The sequence below is a fragment of the Passer domesticus genome, chromosome 6 (genome assembly GCF_036417665.1).
Source record: "Passer domesticus isolate bPasDom1 chromosome 6, bPasDom1.hap1, whole genome shotgun sequence".
Classification (NCBI taxonomy): Eukaryota; Metazoa; Chordata; class Aves; order Passeriformes; family Passeridae; genus Passer; species Passer domesticus.
In genome coordinates, this window is record NC_087479.1 from 2390121 (window position 1) to 2406058 (window position 15938).

Consider the following 15938-nt stretch of genomic DNA (forward strand, 5'->3'; position numbering starts at 1 on the left):
TCCCTCAGGGTTTGTCACCACCCCAGGCTGAATCCCTGGGGTTATCCAAGAGATCCCAGCTCCAATTTCCATGGCAAAGGCGATCAGCACGAGTGGGGTGCCCCAGCCTTGGGGACAGAGCAGCACCTGCCAAGGCTGGATGATTCCTTCATCCGTGAAAAAATCCTGGTCACTGGGACCACATTTCCAGCTCTACCATCCTTATCCTGATGTGGCTGTCCCTGAGCCACATCATCCTTGACCCAGCCCCGTTCCCAGCTGGATCCACAACCCACATGTGATCTGTGGGGTTAAAACTTCTTTTGCTGCCCTGGGAATATTTCTACCCTCACCACAGCAATCCCCAGCTATTTCCTTGACCTTCCCTAACCTTCTCCCATTCCCTGTATATTTTTTTTTGGCCAGATCCGAGCCTACATGGGAGCTTTTGCTGCCGATTTCAACGAGAACGCCGACCTGAGCGCGCTGCGCTTCCTCTCCGTCAACTCCATCGTGGACCCCTGGGTCTTCATCATCTTCCGCACCTCCGTCTTCCGCTCCTTCGTGCGCCGCTTCTGCCGGCGGCTGGGCTCCCGCAGAGCCTCTCTGAAGGGCTCCAGCCCTGCCGGTGACAGCCAGTTCTGTCCCCGGGGCTGCCGCAGGACAGACCCGCCGCCGCTCGGCATCCCCTGAGCGCCGCGCTGCCGCACCAGCCGGCGGCTGCTGGCGAGGATGAGGAGCGAGCCTTCGGCGCCGCAGCCCTGCCCTGGAGCATCCCGAGGCGGTGGCAGGAGGGGACAGCGTCCGGCTCGCTGCGAGGGACGCTGTGAAGGGGTTTTGTCCCCTCCCCAGGCTGCGTTTCGCCCCGCAGAGGATCTGGGATGGCCGGGGATGTGGGAATATCCCGAGCCAGCAGCGTTTTGTGGAGGGTTGGGGCAGAGCCCGGCTCCGGGAAGGCAGAAGGGCTTTGGAGCGTGGTTCAGGGGATGCACAGGGAGGAGAGGTGGGGGTGTGTCCCCGTGGAATAAAAGTGGTTCAGCGTTTCACCGCCTTGGCCCGTGCGCGATCCCATTCCATGCCAAGGAGTGGGTCTGGGGTGTCCCAGACTGGGTGAGTGGCAGGAGGGACTCAGAAATTCGAGCAGCAGTTGCTGGTGTGAGGAGGAGCTGGCTGCAGGTGGAATCCCTCCCTGGCACAGCCTCCACCCCTGCCCAGGCTCTCCCCTGTTCCCCAGGCAGGGCTGGGGTTTGTCCGCCCTTATCTCGCTCTTCTCTGGAAAGCTCCGAGCACTGATGTTGCATTTGTGCTCCTCAGCCCTACCTGCTCTGCTGTAATTATTTAAATTCGGTATTTATGACTGTTCCTGAGCCTTAATGAGAGCAGTAATTGAGAGAACACAGAGCCTGGCGTGCACAAGCTCTCGCTGCAAGCGTGCAAGAGAGCAATTGTTTTAATGGAAGATCCATTTCCCCTCAACAGGTATTAACTGGATCTAATTTTTGCCTCAAGTGGCCATTTATGCCAAAAAACAAGACGATGACCAACTGTTTGGTGCCCTTGGAGGAGACAGAGGGTATTTCTCTCCTGTGTTTAGCTAAGCCCTGCAAGGTGTAGCCGTGTTCCTGCCTGCTCTCACGTGATGTTTACTCTTGGTGTCAAACGGATTCTGCTTTTGAAGGAACAATATCTTGGAGCTTTTTGGAGGTGACCTGCTGGGGTTGGCTCCGGCTGTTTCTCCCAGCTGGAGAAAAGGGCAGAGCTGCATTTGGGGATGTTTTGGGGGCACCTGCGAGCTGCCAGCTCCGTGCCTCTCCTCGGGGTTTTCCGAGGAGAAAGAAGGAAATGAGGGTTGGTTCATGGATTGGTTTCATGTTACTGGCATGGTATTGACTTGGAGATGGCTCACGTGGGGCTGCAGAGTCAACAGCTCCCAGCCTGCTCCGTGGCTTTCCTGGGATCTGTTCCACTGCAGCCAGATGAGATAACAGCCCTGGAAAACTTTGTTGTTGTCCCCCTAAACCGGGATTAATCTCCTCCCCCAAACAGATCCGGGACAGACGGAGCAGGCACGGTCAGGCTGGGGGTGTTTGGTGTAGGATCATGGATTGATCACTGAGGTGGGATAAGATTTCTGAGGGCATTCTGGGTGTGCACGGCATCACCTGCCCCTGGTGCCTGTGAGGATTCACCCCTGGAGAGGCCTTGGCCCAGGAGAGATCCCTGGCCCAGGAAAGGTCCCTGGCCCAGGAAAGGTCCCTGGCCCAGGAAAGGTCCCTGCCCTTTAGATCCCAGGGTAACCACAATCCATGGAAATCAGTAATTAAACCAACACAAACCAAATCAGCTTCTTTGTTAAGGTGCAAAAATAGACTCCCCCTGAGCCCCGAGACGATGCAAACTCCTCACCACTGACCCATCCGTGGTTTTATCATCTCGGGAAATAAATCCATGGATCGAGGGGTGACGCCCCATCCCTGCAGCATCCCTGGCTCGGACCACAGCTTTCCCAGCGACCTTGACACGCTCCTGTGGCTCGGGCAGCACTTTTAATCGGGTTCTGCCCTTCTGCTGTGGGAGCAGCCCTGCAGTCTCCAGCCAGCGCTGCTGCCTCCGGGCGAGCCGAGCGGCCGCAGCCAGCGAGCTCTGGGCCAGGGCGGCCTCCAGGAGGGTCAGTCCTGGCTGATAACAAACTCCAGGCTGTTCCCCGGGCTGCCGTGTCCCCGTCCTCGCCAGAGATGGCAGCACGTCCCCAGCCAGGGCCGGGCTCCCGAGCACCAGGAGCCCAGGGATGTTCTCCACCCCAAGCTGCTCCCCTGGGCACCCCACTTTTCAGCGCCTCAACACCTACAGGGGCTTCAGGAGTTATGCCAAAGCTCAGATCCCCTCCTTACCGAGCCTGGGAACCATCAACATAAAAGGGAAATACAAATTAAATAAGAATTGAAATGAAAAAATCCCGACAGCGCGCGGGTTGGTTGTAAATGCTGCTGAACAAGAACCGAAAAGCTCCGGGAGCTGCAGCTGGGGAGGGGAGAGCTGCGGTGGAGCCCCCCCTGAGAGCATCCTCCCCCCGGGCTCCTGCAGGGCTCAGTCATTGCCCCGGGGACCCTCCGTGCCAGCCTCTCCCGTGCCAGCCTCTCCCGTGCCAGCCGCTCCCGAGGGACGGACCTGGCGCTAATGGAGGGATAAAAGAGAGGCTGCTCAGCTCGGGGATGCAGCCAGCCGTGCTCTTCTGGGGGCTCTTTTATGTCGCTGTCACCCTGCAGCACTGCCCTGTCCCACGCTGTCACTGCTGCCACCAGCATCACCTCTCCCCGCTCCTTTCCTGGACATAAATCACTCTCGGGGTGTTTTGGGCTTTTTTTTTTTTTTTTTTTTTTTTCAGCTCGTGAAATCCAGGAACAACTTTGCTCAAGCTCACTTCCCGACAAATTGTTTCGCTCTTGCAAAGTGCCCTTTTTTTTTTTAAATTTTTTTTTTATGCCTCCTGCATTTTTGAGCTGCTGTGCCAGCAGGGAGGCGCGTGCCCGGGCAGGCAGCAGTGCCAGGGCTGCCACAGCCCCAGCCCGCCCAGCTGAGCCTTCCTCTGCTTTTTAACCCACCCACCCAGCTGCTGGTACGGGATCACAGCACCAAAACCTGGCCCAGTGCTCAGCCCTGCCTGCCCAGGGTGGGGAGTGAGGCTGCTGGGAGCTCTGGAGCACCAGAGAAGGGCTGGGAAGGTTTGGAAGAGAAGCGTTGTCTGGATTTGTGAAGCACAAGTCAGGATGGGGGTTTGGCTCAGAAGGGATGAAACCCACTCACACTCACACTCACACTCACACTCACACTCACACTGGGCTCCTCCATGCCACTGGTGCCAGAGCCACCCTTTAAAATCCACCAGGGATTAAAAGCCACCCTTTAAAATCCAGGAGGGAGCAGGGTCCCAGCACCCTCCCCAGCCACAGGCAGCAAACTCCAGAGGCTGAGAGCTCTCTGTGAAGCTCATGAAACTTTCCTGCAAGCCCAGAGAGTTTTCTCCAACTGGGCCAAGCCTGGAAGTCTTCTTCTAGGGACATCAATGCCAACAAACCTTGAGAGGATGTATGAGGGGCTGGAGCGTGTCCAGGGCAGGGAACGGAGCTGGGAAGGGTCTGGAGCTCCAGGAGAGGCTGAGGGAGCTGGGAAGGGGCTGGAGAATTCCTGAGGGAGCTGGGAAGGGGCTGAGCCTGGAGCAAAGGAGGCTCAGGGGCCCTTGTGGCTCTGCACAGCTCCTGCCAGGAAGGGACAGCCGGGGGGTTGGGCTGTGCTCCAGGGAACAGGGACAGGGCAAGGAGAAATGGCCTCAAGATGTATCAGGGAAGATTCAGATTGGATATTGGAGAAAATTCCACTGCTCAGGGCAGTGGTGGAGTCCCCATCCCTGGAGGGATTTAAAAACTGTGAGGATGTGGCACTTGGGGACAGGGGTCATGTCCCTTGGCAGTGCTGGGGGAATGGTTGCATTCAATTCAATTCAAGAGGAATTTTTCCAACTTAAATAATTCTGGGATTTGAGATGGCCCTCGCTAGAGGCAGGACAAGAGCTAAACATGGAAGCAAAGGGAAGAAAACAAACACATCCCAAGGCAGGACAGATTGTACCAAGCAGCCTGTTCCTGGTTCCAGCTCAGAAGGGGGAATGAAAAAACAAAAGCCCAGCAATTTTCCTATTATTGCAGAAAAATCCCATCAGAGACAACTGTCAGTGGAGAAGCCCGAAGCCCCAGAAGGGTATTTAAGGCTCCATTAGGCTGCCAGGAAAATGAGCTCCAGAAGAAGCCAAAACCCCTTCCTGAGCTGTGACAGGGAACGCCAGAAAGGGGTGGGAGGCTGGGAAAAGCCTTGGAGCACCCTACAGGGCTCCTGCTGCTCGGAAAAGGCTCTGGACGGGCAGGCTGTAGCTGCCTGCATGGATCAGGGCAGGATTCAGCCCCGGCTGGGTTCGTGGGAGGCACAAAGGAGGGCTGGAGGTGCCAGGGTGCCACCCAACCCTCTGGAATCAAACAGGATGGCTCCCACCGGCAGATGTGTCCGTGTGTCTGGGTGCCCATGGATCAGGGCTGCAAGCAGGGTTAGAAGAGCTCCTGGGCTGTGTTTTCCTGGCCCAGCTGTGCTGGGGTGGTCTGGGGTGGCTCAAGCACCGTCCCCTCTGACCATGGAGGCAGAGCTGGGGCTGTGGCTGTGCCACCTCGTCCTCGCCAGCACGCTGAAGAAACCTTTGAGCTGTGTGAGAGGGGAACGCCACACCGGGCCTGGGAGTGGCCCCTCAGAGATGGAGGTGCTGTCACAAACCGCAGCTCACCCGGCCCCCAATTTCCTCTGCGAAGTTCCTGTTACAAAAGCGTGGTTTTTAAAACAACAGCCACGGCCTCCCGCGTGCCTGCGTCCCCGCTCTGCCAGCCCTGCTGCAGTGTCACACTGAGGGGCACCGAGCAAATCTGAAATTAAATTGTTCCAGCTCTCGGGGCAGCCCCAGGGCCGCGGGAGGGAAGAGGTTTTTTTATTCTGGGAGTTACCAAGTGCTTCAGTGAAGGCAGCTTGAGTGAGGGCTGGTGTCCTGGAGGATGGAGGGGGCATCTGAGGCCACTGGGATGGAGCATGTGGATTTCTCACCCCTGGATGTGCTCCAGCTTGGATGAGCCTGGGGGAGTGGAAGTGTCCCTGCCCATGGCAGGGGTGGGACTGGAAGGGCTTTAAGGTCATGGCCAGACAGGCTGCACCCCCCTGGGGACCAAGGATGACATGTAGGAGAGGGGGACAATGGAGACACGGCCTGGTGCCAGCCACGGGACAGGGAGCTCTCCGTGGGTTCCTCTGGAGCAAAGGGAATCTCCCTGCACAGCCCGGGCTCAGCTGGGCTGGGGGGCACCGGGGTTCTGTGCCTTGGGGCTCTCAGGCTGGACTGGAGCTGGCCCAGAGCACCCCGGGAGCCTCTGCCAGGGGCTCTGGCACGGGCACTGGGATCCCGGGATTGGCACCGGGACAGGGTGGGACTCCGTGCTCCAGGAGCCACACCGGGACTCCGGACCTGTGCCGGGATTGGCCATGAGAGTGACCCCAGGCCGGCACCGGGACTGCTGGATCAGCACCGGGACTGATGCACCAGCACCGGGACTGCTGGGGCCGTGCCGGGATTGGCCGTGGGAGCCGCTCCTGGTCTGGCACAGGGACCGGCCGTGCCTCGGGGCTCTCAAAGCCACACCAGGCTCCGGGACCAGCACCGGGCTCCGGGACTGGTACCGGGACTCTCAGACCCGCACCGTCACTGGCCGTGTCCAGGGCTCTCAGACCGGTACCGGGACTGGCCATGTCCGGGTCTCCCAGACTGGTACCGGGACTCCCAGACCCACATCATCACTGGCCGTGTCCGGAACTCCCAGACCGGTACCGGGGCTCTCAGACCAATACCGGGACTGGCTGTGTCCAGGTCTCCCAGATTGGTACCGGGTCTCCCACACCGGTACTGTCATTGGCCATGTCCGGGGCTCCCACACCCGGTACCGGGACTCTCGGTCCGGTACCGGGACTGGCCATGTCCGGGATTCCCACACCGCTACCGGGACTCTCAGACCCGCACCATCACTGGCAGTGTCTGGGGTTCTCAGACCGGTACCGGGTCTCCCACACCGGTACTGTCATTGGCCATGTCCGGGACTTCCACACCGCTACCGGGACTGGCCGTGTCCGGGGCTCCCAGACCCGCACCGTCACTGGCTGTGTCCGGATCTCCCAGACCGGTACCGGGTCTCCCACACCGGTACTGTCATTGGCCATGTCCGGGGCTCCCACACCGGTACCGGGACTCCCAGACCCACATCATCACTGGCCGTGTCCGGAACTCCCAGACCGGTACCGGGGCTCTCAGACCAGTACCGGGACTGGCCATGTCCGGGGCTCCCACACCGGTACCGGGGCTCTCAGACCAGTACCGGGACTGGCCATGTCCGGGGCTCCCACACCGGTACCGGGGCTCTCAGACCCGCACCATCACTGGCCGTGTCCGGATCTCCCAGACCGGTACCGGGTCTCCCACACCGGTACTGTCATTGGCCATGTCCGGGGCTCCCACACCGGTACCGGGACTCTCAGACCCGCACCATCACTGGCCGTGTCCGGACTCCCACAGCGGTACCGGGGCTCTCGGTCGGGCCAGGTCGTTCCGTGGCGTTCCCCGCCCCCGCCGGGTCCATGCCAGCGATCGCGGTCCCGGGGCGGTGCCGGGGCCCGGGGCGGTGCCGGGCCCGGGGCGGGGCGGTGCCGTCGGGGCGGGCGGTGCCGGTGCCGGTGCCGGGGGGGCCGGCGGCGCAGTCGGGCGTGCGGCGCGGGATGAACGGGACGGGCCGGGCGTACGGGAGCGACGGGGCAGCGCTGCCGGCCGGGGCTCGCCCGCTGGTCAGCGCCCTCATGTTCTCGGCCGGGCTCCTGGGCAACCTGCTGGCGCTGGGGCTGCTCCTGCGCGGCCGCCGCGGCGCCCGGCAGCGCCCGCCCGCGCTGTTCCACGTCCTGGTGCTGGCCCTGGTGCTCACCGACCTGCTGGGCACCTGCTCCGTCAGCCCCTTGGTGCTGGCTTCCTACCACCGCAACCTCACGCTGACCAGCCTGGCCCGCGGAGGGCACATCTGCCTCTACTTCGGCTTCGCCATGAGCTTCTTCGGCCTCGCCACCATGCTCATCCTCTTCACCATGGCGCTGGAGCGCTGCCTGGCCCTGGGGCGACCCTACTTCTACGAGCGCTTCCTGAGCCCCCGCACCGGCCTGGTGGCCCTGCCGGCCATCTACAGCTTCTCGGCCGCCCTGTGCTCGCTGCCGCTGCTGGGCTTCGGGCGCTACGTGCAGTACTGCCCCGGCACCTGGTGCTTCATCCAGATGCACCGGGACCCGCAGCGGGCCGCCGGGGAGGCGGCGGGGCTCGACGTCACCTTCTCGCTGCTCTACGCCACGCTGCTGCTCTTCCTCATCGTGGCCGTGCTGCTGTGCAACCTGAGCGTCATCGTGAACCTGGCCCGCATGCACCGGCGCGGGCAGCGGAGCCGCCGGCTGGCCGGCAGCGAGCAGCCCCGAGCGGCCGCGGGCTGCGGCCGCCGCATCTTCTCCATGGCCGAGGAGATCGACCACCTCCTGCTGCTCTCCATCATGACCATCACCTTCGTCATCTGCTCCCTGCCCTTCACGGTGAGTGGCGCTGGTTGTTCTCTCTCCCCAGCACACACACATTTGTTCTTGGTCTTTGTAAAGCTTCCCCCAGGTGTGCTGGGCAGACCTCGAGGGCTGGGGTGAAAGCTTGGGAGAGGCCAGCTCAGCCGTGAGCTTGGTAATTTGCACATCAGCTGGGAGTGGGGGGATCACTCCCTGTGTCCCCAGGGCCGGGAGGAGGATGGGGTGTCAGGATCACGGGGGGCAGGAGCATGGAATGGCAGGGGAATGGGGTTACAGGAGCATGGAATGGCAGGAGAATGGTGTGGCGGGAGGATGAGGTGGTGGGAGGATGGAATGGCAGGAGAGTGGAGTGACAGGAGGTTTAAAGGAGGTTTAGATGGGATATCAGGAGTGGCAGAAGGATGGTCTGACAGGAGAATGGGGTGGCAGGAAGATGAAGTGGCAGGAAGATGGAGTGGCAGGAGAATGGTGTGACAGGAGAATGGTGTGGCAGGAGAATGGTGTGGCAGGAGAATGGTGTGGCAGGAGAATGGGGTGGCAGGAGGATGGTCTGGCAGGAGGATGGAATGGCAGAAGGATAGTCTGACAAGAGAACAGTGTGGCAGGAGGATGGAGTGGCAGGAAGATGAAGTGACAGGAGGATGAAGTGGCAGGAGGATGGAGTGGCAGGAGGATGGAGTGGCAGGAGAACGGTCTGACAGGAGAATGGGGTGCCAGGAGGACGGAGTGGCAGGAGGACGGAGTGGCAGGAGCAGAGGTGCCCTCCCACCCCACAGAGGCTCCTGTGGCTCAGGCAGGGTCCCCTGGACCACACGGCATCACTGCGATTCCCAGGATCCAGGAACTCATGGTGGAGCTGTGAGGAATGGCAAAACAACCCATTACACCTCTAGAGAGGGGATGAAGGAGCTGCCCTGGGCTGGAGGCGGTGGATGTCCGTGCTGGGCAGGATGAGTGGTCCCAGATTTCTGCGGATGGAGCTGGAGATGTGAGAGGCTGTGCCCACCTCGCTGTCAGACAGAGTTTTCTTCTCCTCTGCAACAGCGCTGAGGCGCTGGCACAGAGATGGGAGATTTCTGGGAACAGAGATCTGGCACAGCAGCCACAGCACGTGTCATCCCCAGAGACATCCCCACATCCCGTGCCCCATCCCTGCACGAGGCTTCCAGCAGAAATCCGGGATCAAAACAGCCAAATGAAGAAGTGGAGAGAGCGAGTGCCCTGCCTCTGTCTGGGCTGTTTCCTCCCCAGGGCCACTTTCCATCCATCCAAGTGCTTTTCCACCAGGAGCATCGGTGGCTCCAGAGCCTGGGTGTGTGAAGCCCCAGTGCAGGTCAGTTTGGTCCCTGAAGAAGTGTGGAAGCACAGCCAGTGCTAATTTCACACTCTTGCTGTTAAACAGACTCTACCTTCCCTTCATCCTCCCTTGCTTTTCCTAAGGGAAAAGGAAATAACCACAGGATACGGCCGAGCCAGGGCTTCAGACAAAGGAATAATGTCCAGATGCTCGTGAGCATCCCAGGAGCCTCAGTGCCCTGAGAGACACTCCAGCGCCTGACCATGAACCCGCAGATGATGGACAGCTCTTCCTGTGTCCCAAAAAAGCCCCGGGCTGGCTGCTGTGGCCAGCAGGGAGCGGAACCCCCGGAGGGGACACGTGGGCAGGGCCCTGTGAGCGTGCTGGGGGCAGAGGGGCTGGGAAAGCAGCCCTGGCCGCGATCCCAGGGCCCTGTGGTGGCAGATATGGCCTGATCCAGAGCCAGCTTCCCTTTTCCCATCGCCCGCCTCCCATGTGGGCTCTCCTGGGGGTGACACTTTCTCTCCTGTCCCCGCTCCTCCCAGGAGGATCCCAGCCACACAAACCCCCGCCGGGGTCACGAATTCCTTCCCAAAACACAGCGGAGCTTTGGAAAAGCTGCGTGGCTGCGCGGTGCCGGCGGCTGGCGGGCAGGGCAGGGCAGGGATGCTCCTGCCGCCCGGCCCCATGGCAGCGTGTCCCCAGCCCGGAGCGAGGGGGTGGCCCGGGTGAGTAAGGAGTGCTGAGTCACCCTTCCTGGCCGGGATGAGTCGGCAGGCGCAGGGGGGAGCGGCGGGGTCCCGCAGGCTCATCCCCTCCGTCGTCTCGCTCGGTCCTTGTGCCGTGCGGTCGCAAGGTGAGAGACGCCTCTTCCTCCGGCAGCCGCAGAGGAAGGCTCTGAAGCGATCGCGGCTCTGAGCCGAGCGCGGCACGGGGCTGGCTGGCATTTAAAGTTCATTTAAAACCCGTGGAGTCGGCGAATTTGCTGTGACAGCCCCAAAAGAGCCGCCTGGGGGGCAGGTTTTGGCGGCCCAGACTCGGGGTTGTTTCTGCCTGTGATTCCTCCCGGGTTGAGGGGGGTGATTGTGGGACCCCACTGCAGTGCTGTGTCCAGCTCCGGGGTCCTTCCAGCACGGGAAGGACCTGGAGATGTTGGGGTGAGTCCCGAGGAGGCACCGAGCTGATTAAAGGGATGGAGCAGCTCTGCTGGGAGAATTGGGACTGCTCACCCTGGAAAAGAGAAAGATTTGGGGTCACCTAATTATGACATTCCAGTACTTGAAAGGAGCTATAGGGAACACGGAGAGAGACTCTTTACAGGGGCCTGGAGTGACAGGACCAGGGAGAAACGGATTCAGAGAGGACAGAGAGGAGGTTTAGATGGGATATCAGGAAAAAATCCTTTACTGCGAGGGTGGTGAAGCCCTGATACAGGTTGTCCAGAGAAGCTGTGGCTGGAAGGGTTCCAGACCAGGCTGGGTGCACCTCCACCAAGCAGCACTGACAGAACCAGGGGACACAGTCTGAAGCTGTGCCAAGGGGAATATAGATTGGATAATAGGAAAAGGTTTTTTACAGAAAGGGTGATAAAGTTCTGGAATGGCTGCCCGGGGAGGTGGTGCAGTCACCATCCCTGGGTGTGTTTAACAAAGCCTGGATGTGGCACTGGGGGCCAGGGCTGGGTTGAGCTGCTGGGGCTGGGCTGGACTTGGTGATCTTGGAGGTCTCTCCCAACCCAGGGATTGTGTGAATTGTGTGAATTGTGTGAATTGTGTGAATTGTGTGAATTGTGTGAATTGTGTGAATTGTGTAAATTGTGTAAATTGTGTGAATTCTGTCATTCTGTGAATTCTGAGAATTGTGTGAATTCTGTGATTCTGTGGTTCTGTGAGTCTGTGAATTCTGTGATTCCATTAATTCTGTGAATTCTGTCATCCTGTGATTTCTGTGAATTCTGTCATTCTGTCATTCTGTGATTTCTGTGAATTCTGTCATTCTGTCATTCTGTGAGTCTGTCATCCCGTGATTTTGTGAATTCTGTCATTCTTTCTGTGATTCCTGTGAATTCTGCAATTCTGTCATCCCGTGATTCTGTGAATTCTGTGATTCTGTCATCCTGTGATTCTGTTGATTCTGTCATTCTGTGATTTCTCTGAATCCTCTCATTCTGTGAATCCCCTGAATTCTGTGGACGTGCCTCGCCCGAACCCCACCTATCAGAACGACAGGCGAGGGCGTAACGAGACAACTTCCCATCCCTTTTCCAACCCCGATTCCGCAGATCCGCGCCTACGTCAACAAGTTCCGCGAGGAGCAGGGCGACCACGAGTGGGACCTGCTGGCGCTGCGCTTCCTGTCCATCAACTCCATCGTGGATCCCTGGGTCTTCGCCATCCTGCGGCCGCCCGTGCTGCGCCTCATGCGCTCCGTGCTCTGCTGCCAGCTCGGCCCCACGGCCCCCGCCGGCCGCGCCGCGCCCGCAAAGCCGCGCTAGGCCCGGGGGATCCTGCCTCCCGACGGGCAGTTCTGGGCCCCTCGCTTTGGGGAGGATGTTGGGATGTTGGAGAGCACCCAGAGGAGGAAATGAGGGTGGTGAGGAGCACAAATCCTGTGAGGAACCGCTGAGGGAGCTGGGGGTGCTCAGCCTGGAGGAAAGGAGACTCAGGGGTGCCCTCCTCACCCTGCACAGCTCCTGAAAGGTGCCTGTGCTCAGCTGGGCTGGGCTCTGTCTGCAGAGCACACAGCCTGCAGCTGGGCCAAGGGAATACAGGCTGGATATCAGGAAAAGGTTTTTACAGAAAGGTGATAAAGTTGTGGAATGGCTGCCCAGGGAGGTGGTGCAGTCCCCATCCCTGGGGGTGTTTAACAAAGCCTGGATGTGGCACTGGGGGCCAGGGCTGGGTTGAGCTGTTGGGGCTGGACTGGACTCCGTGACCCTGAAGGTCTCTCCCAACTTGGTGATTCTGTGATTCTGTGAAGCTCTGCCTTAGGGCTCACCAGGATGTGGCTCTGCAGCCTGGGCACGCTGGGGGTGGCTCAGGTGTCACCTGGGAAGACACTGCGGCCTCTCACAGGGACAAAAGTGCAGTCCCCCTTTAGTGGGACCAGGTTGGAAGGGCTGGCGAGTCCCTGGGTGCTGCTGGCGCCCTTAGGGCTGGAGGAGGGCTCAGCCCTGCTGGGGAGGCTTGGGGGGTTTTGTTGGAGCCCCACGGCTGCGGGGTGTTGGGAAGCAGAGGTTCCTGCTGGTGTGCTTCCCAGCAAGGTCTCCGTGGGGTTTTTGGGATGCAGGCAGGGCTACAGCTCCTGGAGATGGGGCTGGGTGGCTGCAAACACCCATCTGGGCCCCCAGATCCATGAGGATTGGGAAGGAGAGGAAGGGAGAAGTGTATCCTCAAAAATTCCCATTTATTTTAGGCTGGTTGCCTAAAGAGATGCACTTTTCAGGGCTCATATCTGTTTGTCTGTCTGTCCACGCTACACCCCTGAGATTTTAGGCACTGGTGGGTCCCTGAGGGGCACCAAAGTACTAAAAAAGCCAAATTTTGGCATTTCCCTGGCGCTGTGATGGAGCAGAGCAGCCCCTCCTCAGCACCCATTTGGAAATTCCCTTTGTCCTGTGATTTTTGCAAGAGCCAACAAAGGGAATAAAGAGCATGACCAGGGAATGGTCACAGCCATGAGCTTCACCCACATCCAGGGTGGTGCTGCTGGTGGGGTTTGGGTTTGTCCTTGATTGGGACGAATATTTATTTAAAATAAAACCTCAAAAAAAATCAATAAAAGCAAAAAAAAACCAACTGCAAAACCACCCAGCTCATCAATCCTGCCCCGTTGGGCAGCCCCCTTCAGCACCACTATTTTGTTTTCTGGGATTCCTCTTGCTCTTTGGGACTCCGGGATCGTTCCCACTGGGATGAGGAGCACCCAGCTCCACATCCCAAGGCCACCACTGCCATTAGGAATTTCCTTGTGGCTCCCATTTGAGCAGCATCCAGCACAGCCAGTGGCATTTGTGCAATTCCCAGTGTGGAGTCTCATTTGGGAGCTGCAGCTCTGCTCAGGGAGCCCAAAGGTGCCGAGGTTTGGGGCTTTTCCGTGGTTTGTGAGTCGAGGTGATGTTAAAAATAAATAAATAAAATAAAAAGAGTTATTATTTAAATAATAAATGTCTCTCAGAGGAGCCTGCTGAATCATGCATGGGTTTGTGCTTGTGATGCTCCTCAGGGTAGATCTGGCTCCTGGAGGAAATGTGTTGGATGTGGGATGAAACCACGGGAATGGGGGGAGAGGGCAGCAGGAGAGGGGAAGTGGCTGCCTCCAATTTCCTAAAAAGTGGCACTAAAATGTATTTTACACATCCACAATGACATTTTTTACCAGAGCTACAGAGTTCCCCCCCCCCCCCCATCTCTGAGCTCTTCCCTAAAACCTGCCCATCCCACAGGCAGGGAGAGGCAGGCACAGCTCCCACCTGTTATCAAAACACCACCCCCAAAATACCCACCCTAAAAAAAGGCGGAATTGAGGTCACTTCTGTCAGGCAGCCAACGTCCACAGGAAGTCTCCTGGCCTCCCGAAGGCGTGTGGGCAGATGCCAGCCAGGGGCTGCTCTTGCTCAGATGAGTTTTTGGCAGCACCCCGTGGCTGGGGGGGGCTTTGGAGGGGGTGTGGAATTTTAGGGATGGGGTTTCCAGCTGTGCCTGCCCATGGGGTGCTCCCCACACCCATGGCATGCCGTGAATCCTGGTGCCAACCTTGGGAACCCAAATTTGGCACCATCCCACCCAGCGCTGGGAGGGCACAGTCGTCCCTTCCCAAATTATTCCCTCATCCGTGCCCACAGCAGGAGGAAAAGCACATTGTGGGCTCAGTTTTGGGGCTCCCATTGTGTCTCAGGCTGTGCTCAGCTGGAAAAGGAGCCAAAATCTTTAGGAAGAGCCTTGGGTCCTTGAGCTTTGCTTGTCTGGATGGTCATGACCTGGTTGCTCACGCAGGAATTTCGGAACCAGTTGCCTAATTCTCCTCTAATCCAGAGGGAATGGCTGCCTGGAGTGCAAAAGATAGAAAAAACATTTTTTAAAAATGGGGAAAATGTTGGAAATGGCAAGGAGGTTTCATCCTGCAGGCACCAGCGTGCCAGGGAATGTGGCAGGGTGGGAGGGGAGCCCAGCAGGACCCGTGGCACAGCCAAAGGCAGGATTCTCCCAGAATCCAAGGATTCACTCCTGCCAGCCCCCAGCTCCTCTGCTGACCACTAATTAGCAGCTGCTGGGTTTTTTTGGGAGGTTTGTGGCTCCTCATCAGGAAATGCAGGGCTGGGAGAGAACCTCCCAGCACCCATCCCCTGGGATTGGCTTTTTGCTGCAGGAGGGGCACTGTCCCCACCAGCAGGGCAGCAATCCTGGCAGGCAGGCTCAGGGAAATGATTTGGATCAAATTCAGCGCCGAAATAAAAGGGAAATTGCGAGGAGAGGAACCCCTTAAAGCAGAATCCCTTTGCCAGGACACATCTTTGTGCTGGCCAGGGATTACACCCAAGCTCTGGAATAAAAAAACTCCTTTCCCTGCTTCCAGAGGAGAAAAGGGCCCTCACCAGGGCTCTGTGGGGACTGGGAATCTCTGCATCCTGAGCCGTGAGCCTGCACAAAATGCTGCTTTTATTAACATCACGCAGGAGCCCTCGGAAAAAGCAAATTAATTTGCCTCTCATCAGCTCCCTCAGCGTCTGCTCAGCTCAAATCCACGATGACAAAGTTTCATTTCATTGTCTGTGCCGGCCCTTAATGACTTTTTTATTCCCACACCGGAAACCTGCTGGCGCAGGGAAGCTCCAGGCAGGTCTTTAATCCTGCATTTCCATCTGGGAATCTGCTGCTGGGCAGGAGGGAGGGGGGAGCTGTTCCTTGGAGACAACAGAGCTGTCCCTCAGGCTTCCTGAAAATGGTGAGACCTTCCACAGTGCCTGGGGGAGCAGGGAGTGGGGATCTTGCCCAAAATCTGCCATAGAATCATGGAATGGTTTGGGATGGATGAGACCTTGAAGATTGTGTCATTTCACCTCCTATCCACAACTCCCACCATCCCAGGGTGCCCCAAACCCACCCAGCCTGGCCTTGGGCACTGCCAGGGATCCAGGGGCAGCCACAGCTGCTCTGGGCACCCTGTGCCAGGGCCTGCCCACCCTCCCAGGGAAGAAATCCTTCCTAAAATCCATCCCAGTGCAAAGCCCCTTTATTCTGGCACTTCAGCCCCTGGGAAATAATCCCTCTCCATCCCCAAGTGATGGTGATGCCACACCATGGGTTTGGGAAACGGGCATTTTTGGGAGAGTAGAGAAGAAAGGAAAAGCACTTCCCTCCTGCTCCCTCCTTTCCTGGCTTGTTTGGAACATCTCCCCCCATTTCTGTGCTGTCAGCAGGGAGGAAACTCTCATGTTTGGGCTGTTTTGCTGTGGTTTTCTGGGGGCCACAAAAGCCCCACA

At 58.7% G+C, this 15938-nt stretch overlaps 1 protein-coding gene across 1 annotated transcript; it reads left to right on the plus strand.

The window, feature by feature from the left end:
• The first annotated feature begins 7313 nt into the window (after positions 1-7313).
• On the plus strand, positions 7314-13637 carry PTGER2 (prostaglandin E receptor 2). The gene is made up of 2 exons (XM_064422844.1): positions 7314-8175; positions 11739-13637. The coding sequence occupies exons 1-2, from the start codon at positions 7330-7332 to the stop codon at positions 11949-11951; spliced, it is 1059 nt and encodes a 352-aa protein (XP_064278914.1). The 5' UTR covers positions 7314-7329; the 3' UTR covers positions 11952-13637.
• The last annotated feature ends 2301 nt before the right edge of the window (positions 13638-15938 follow it).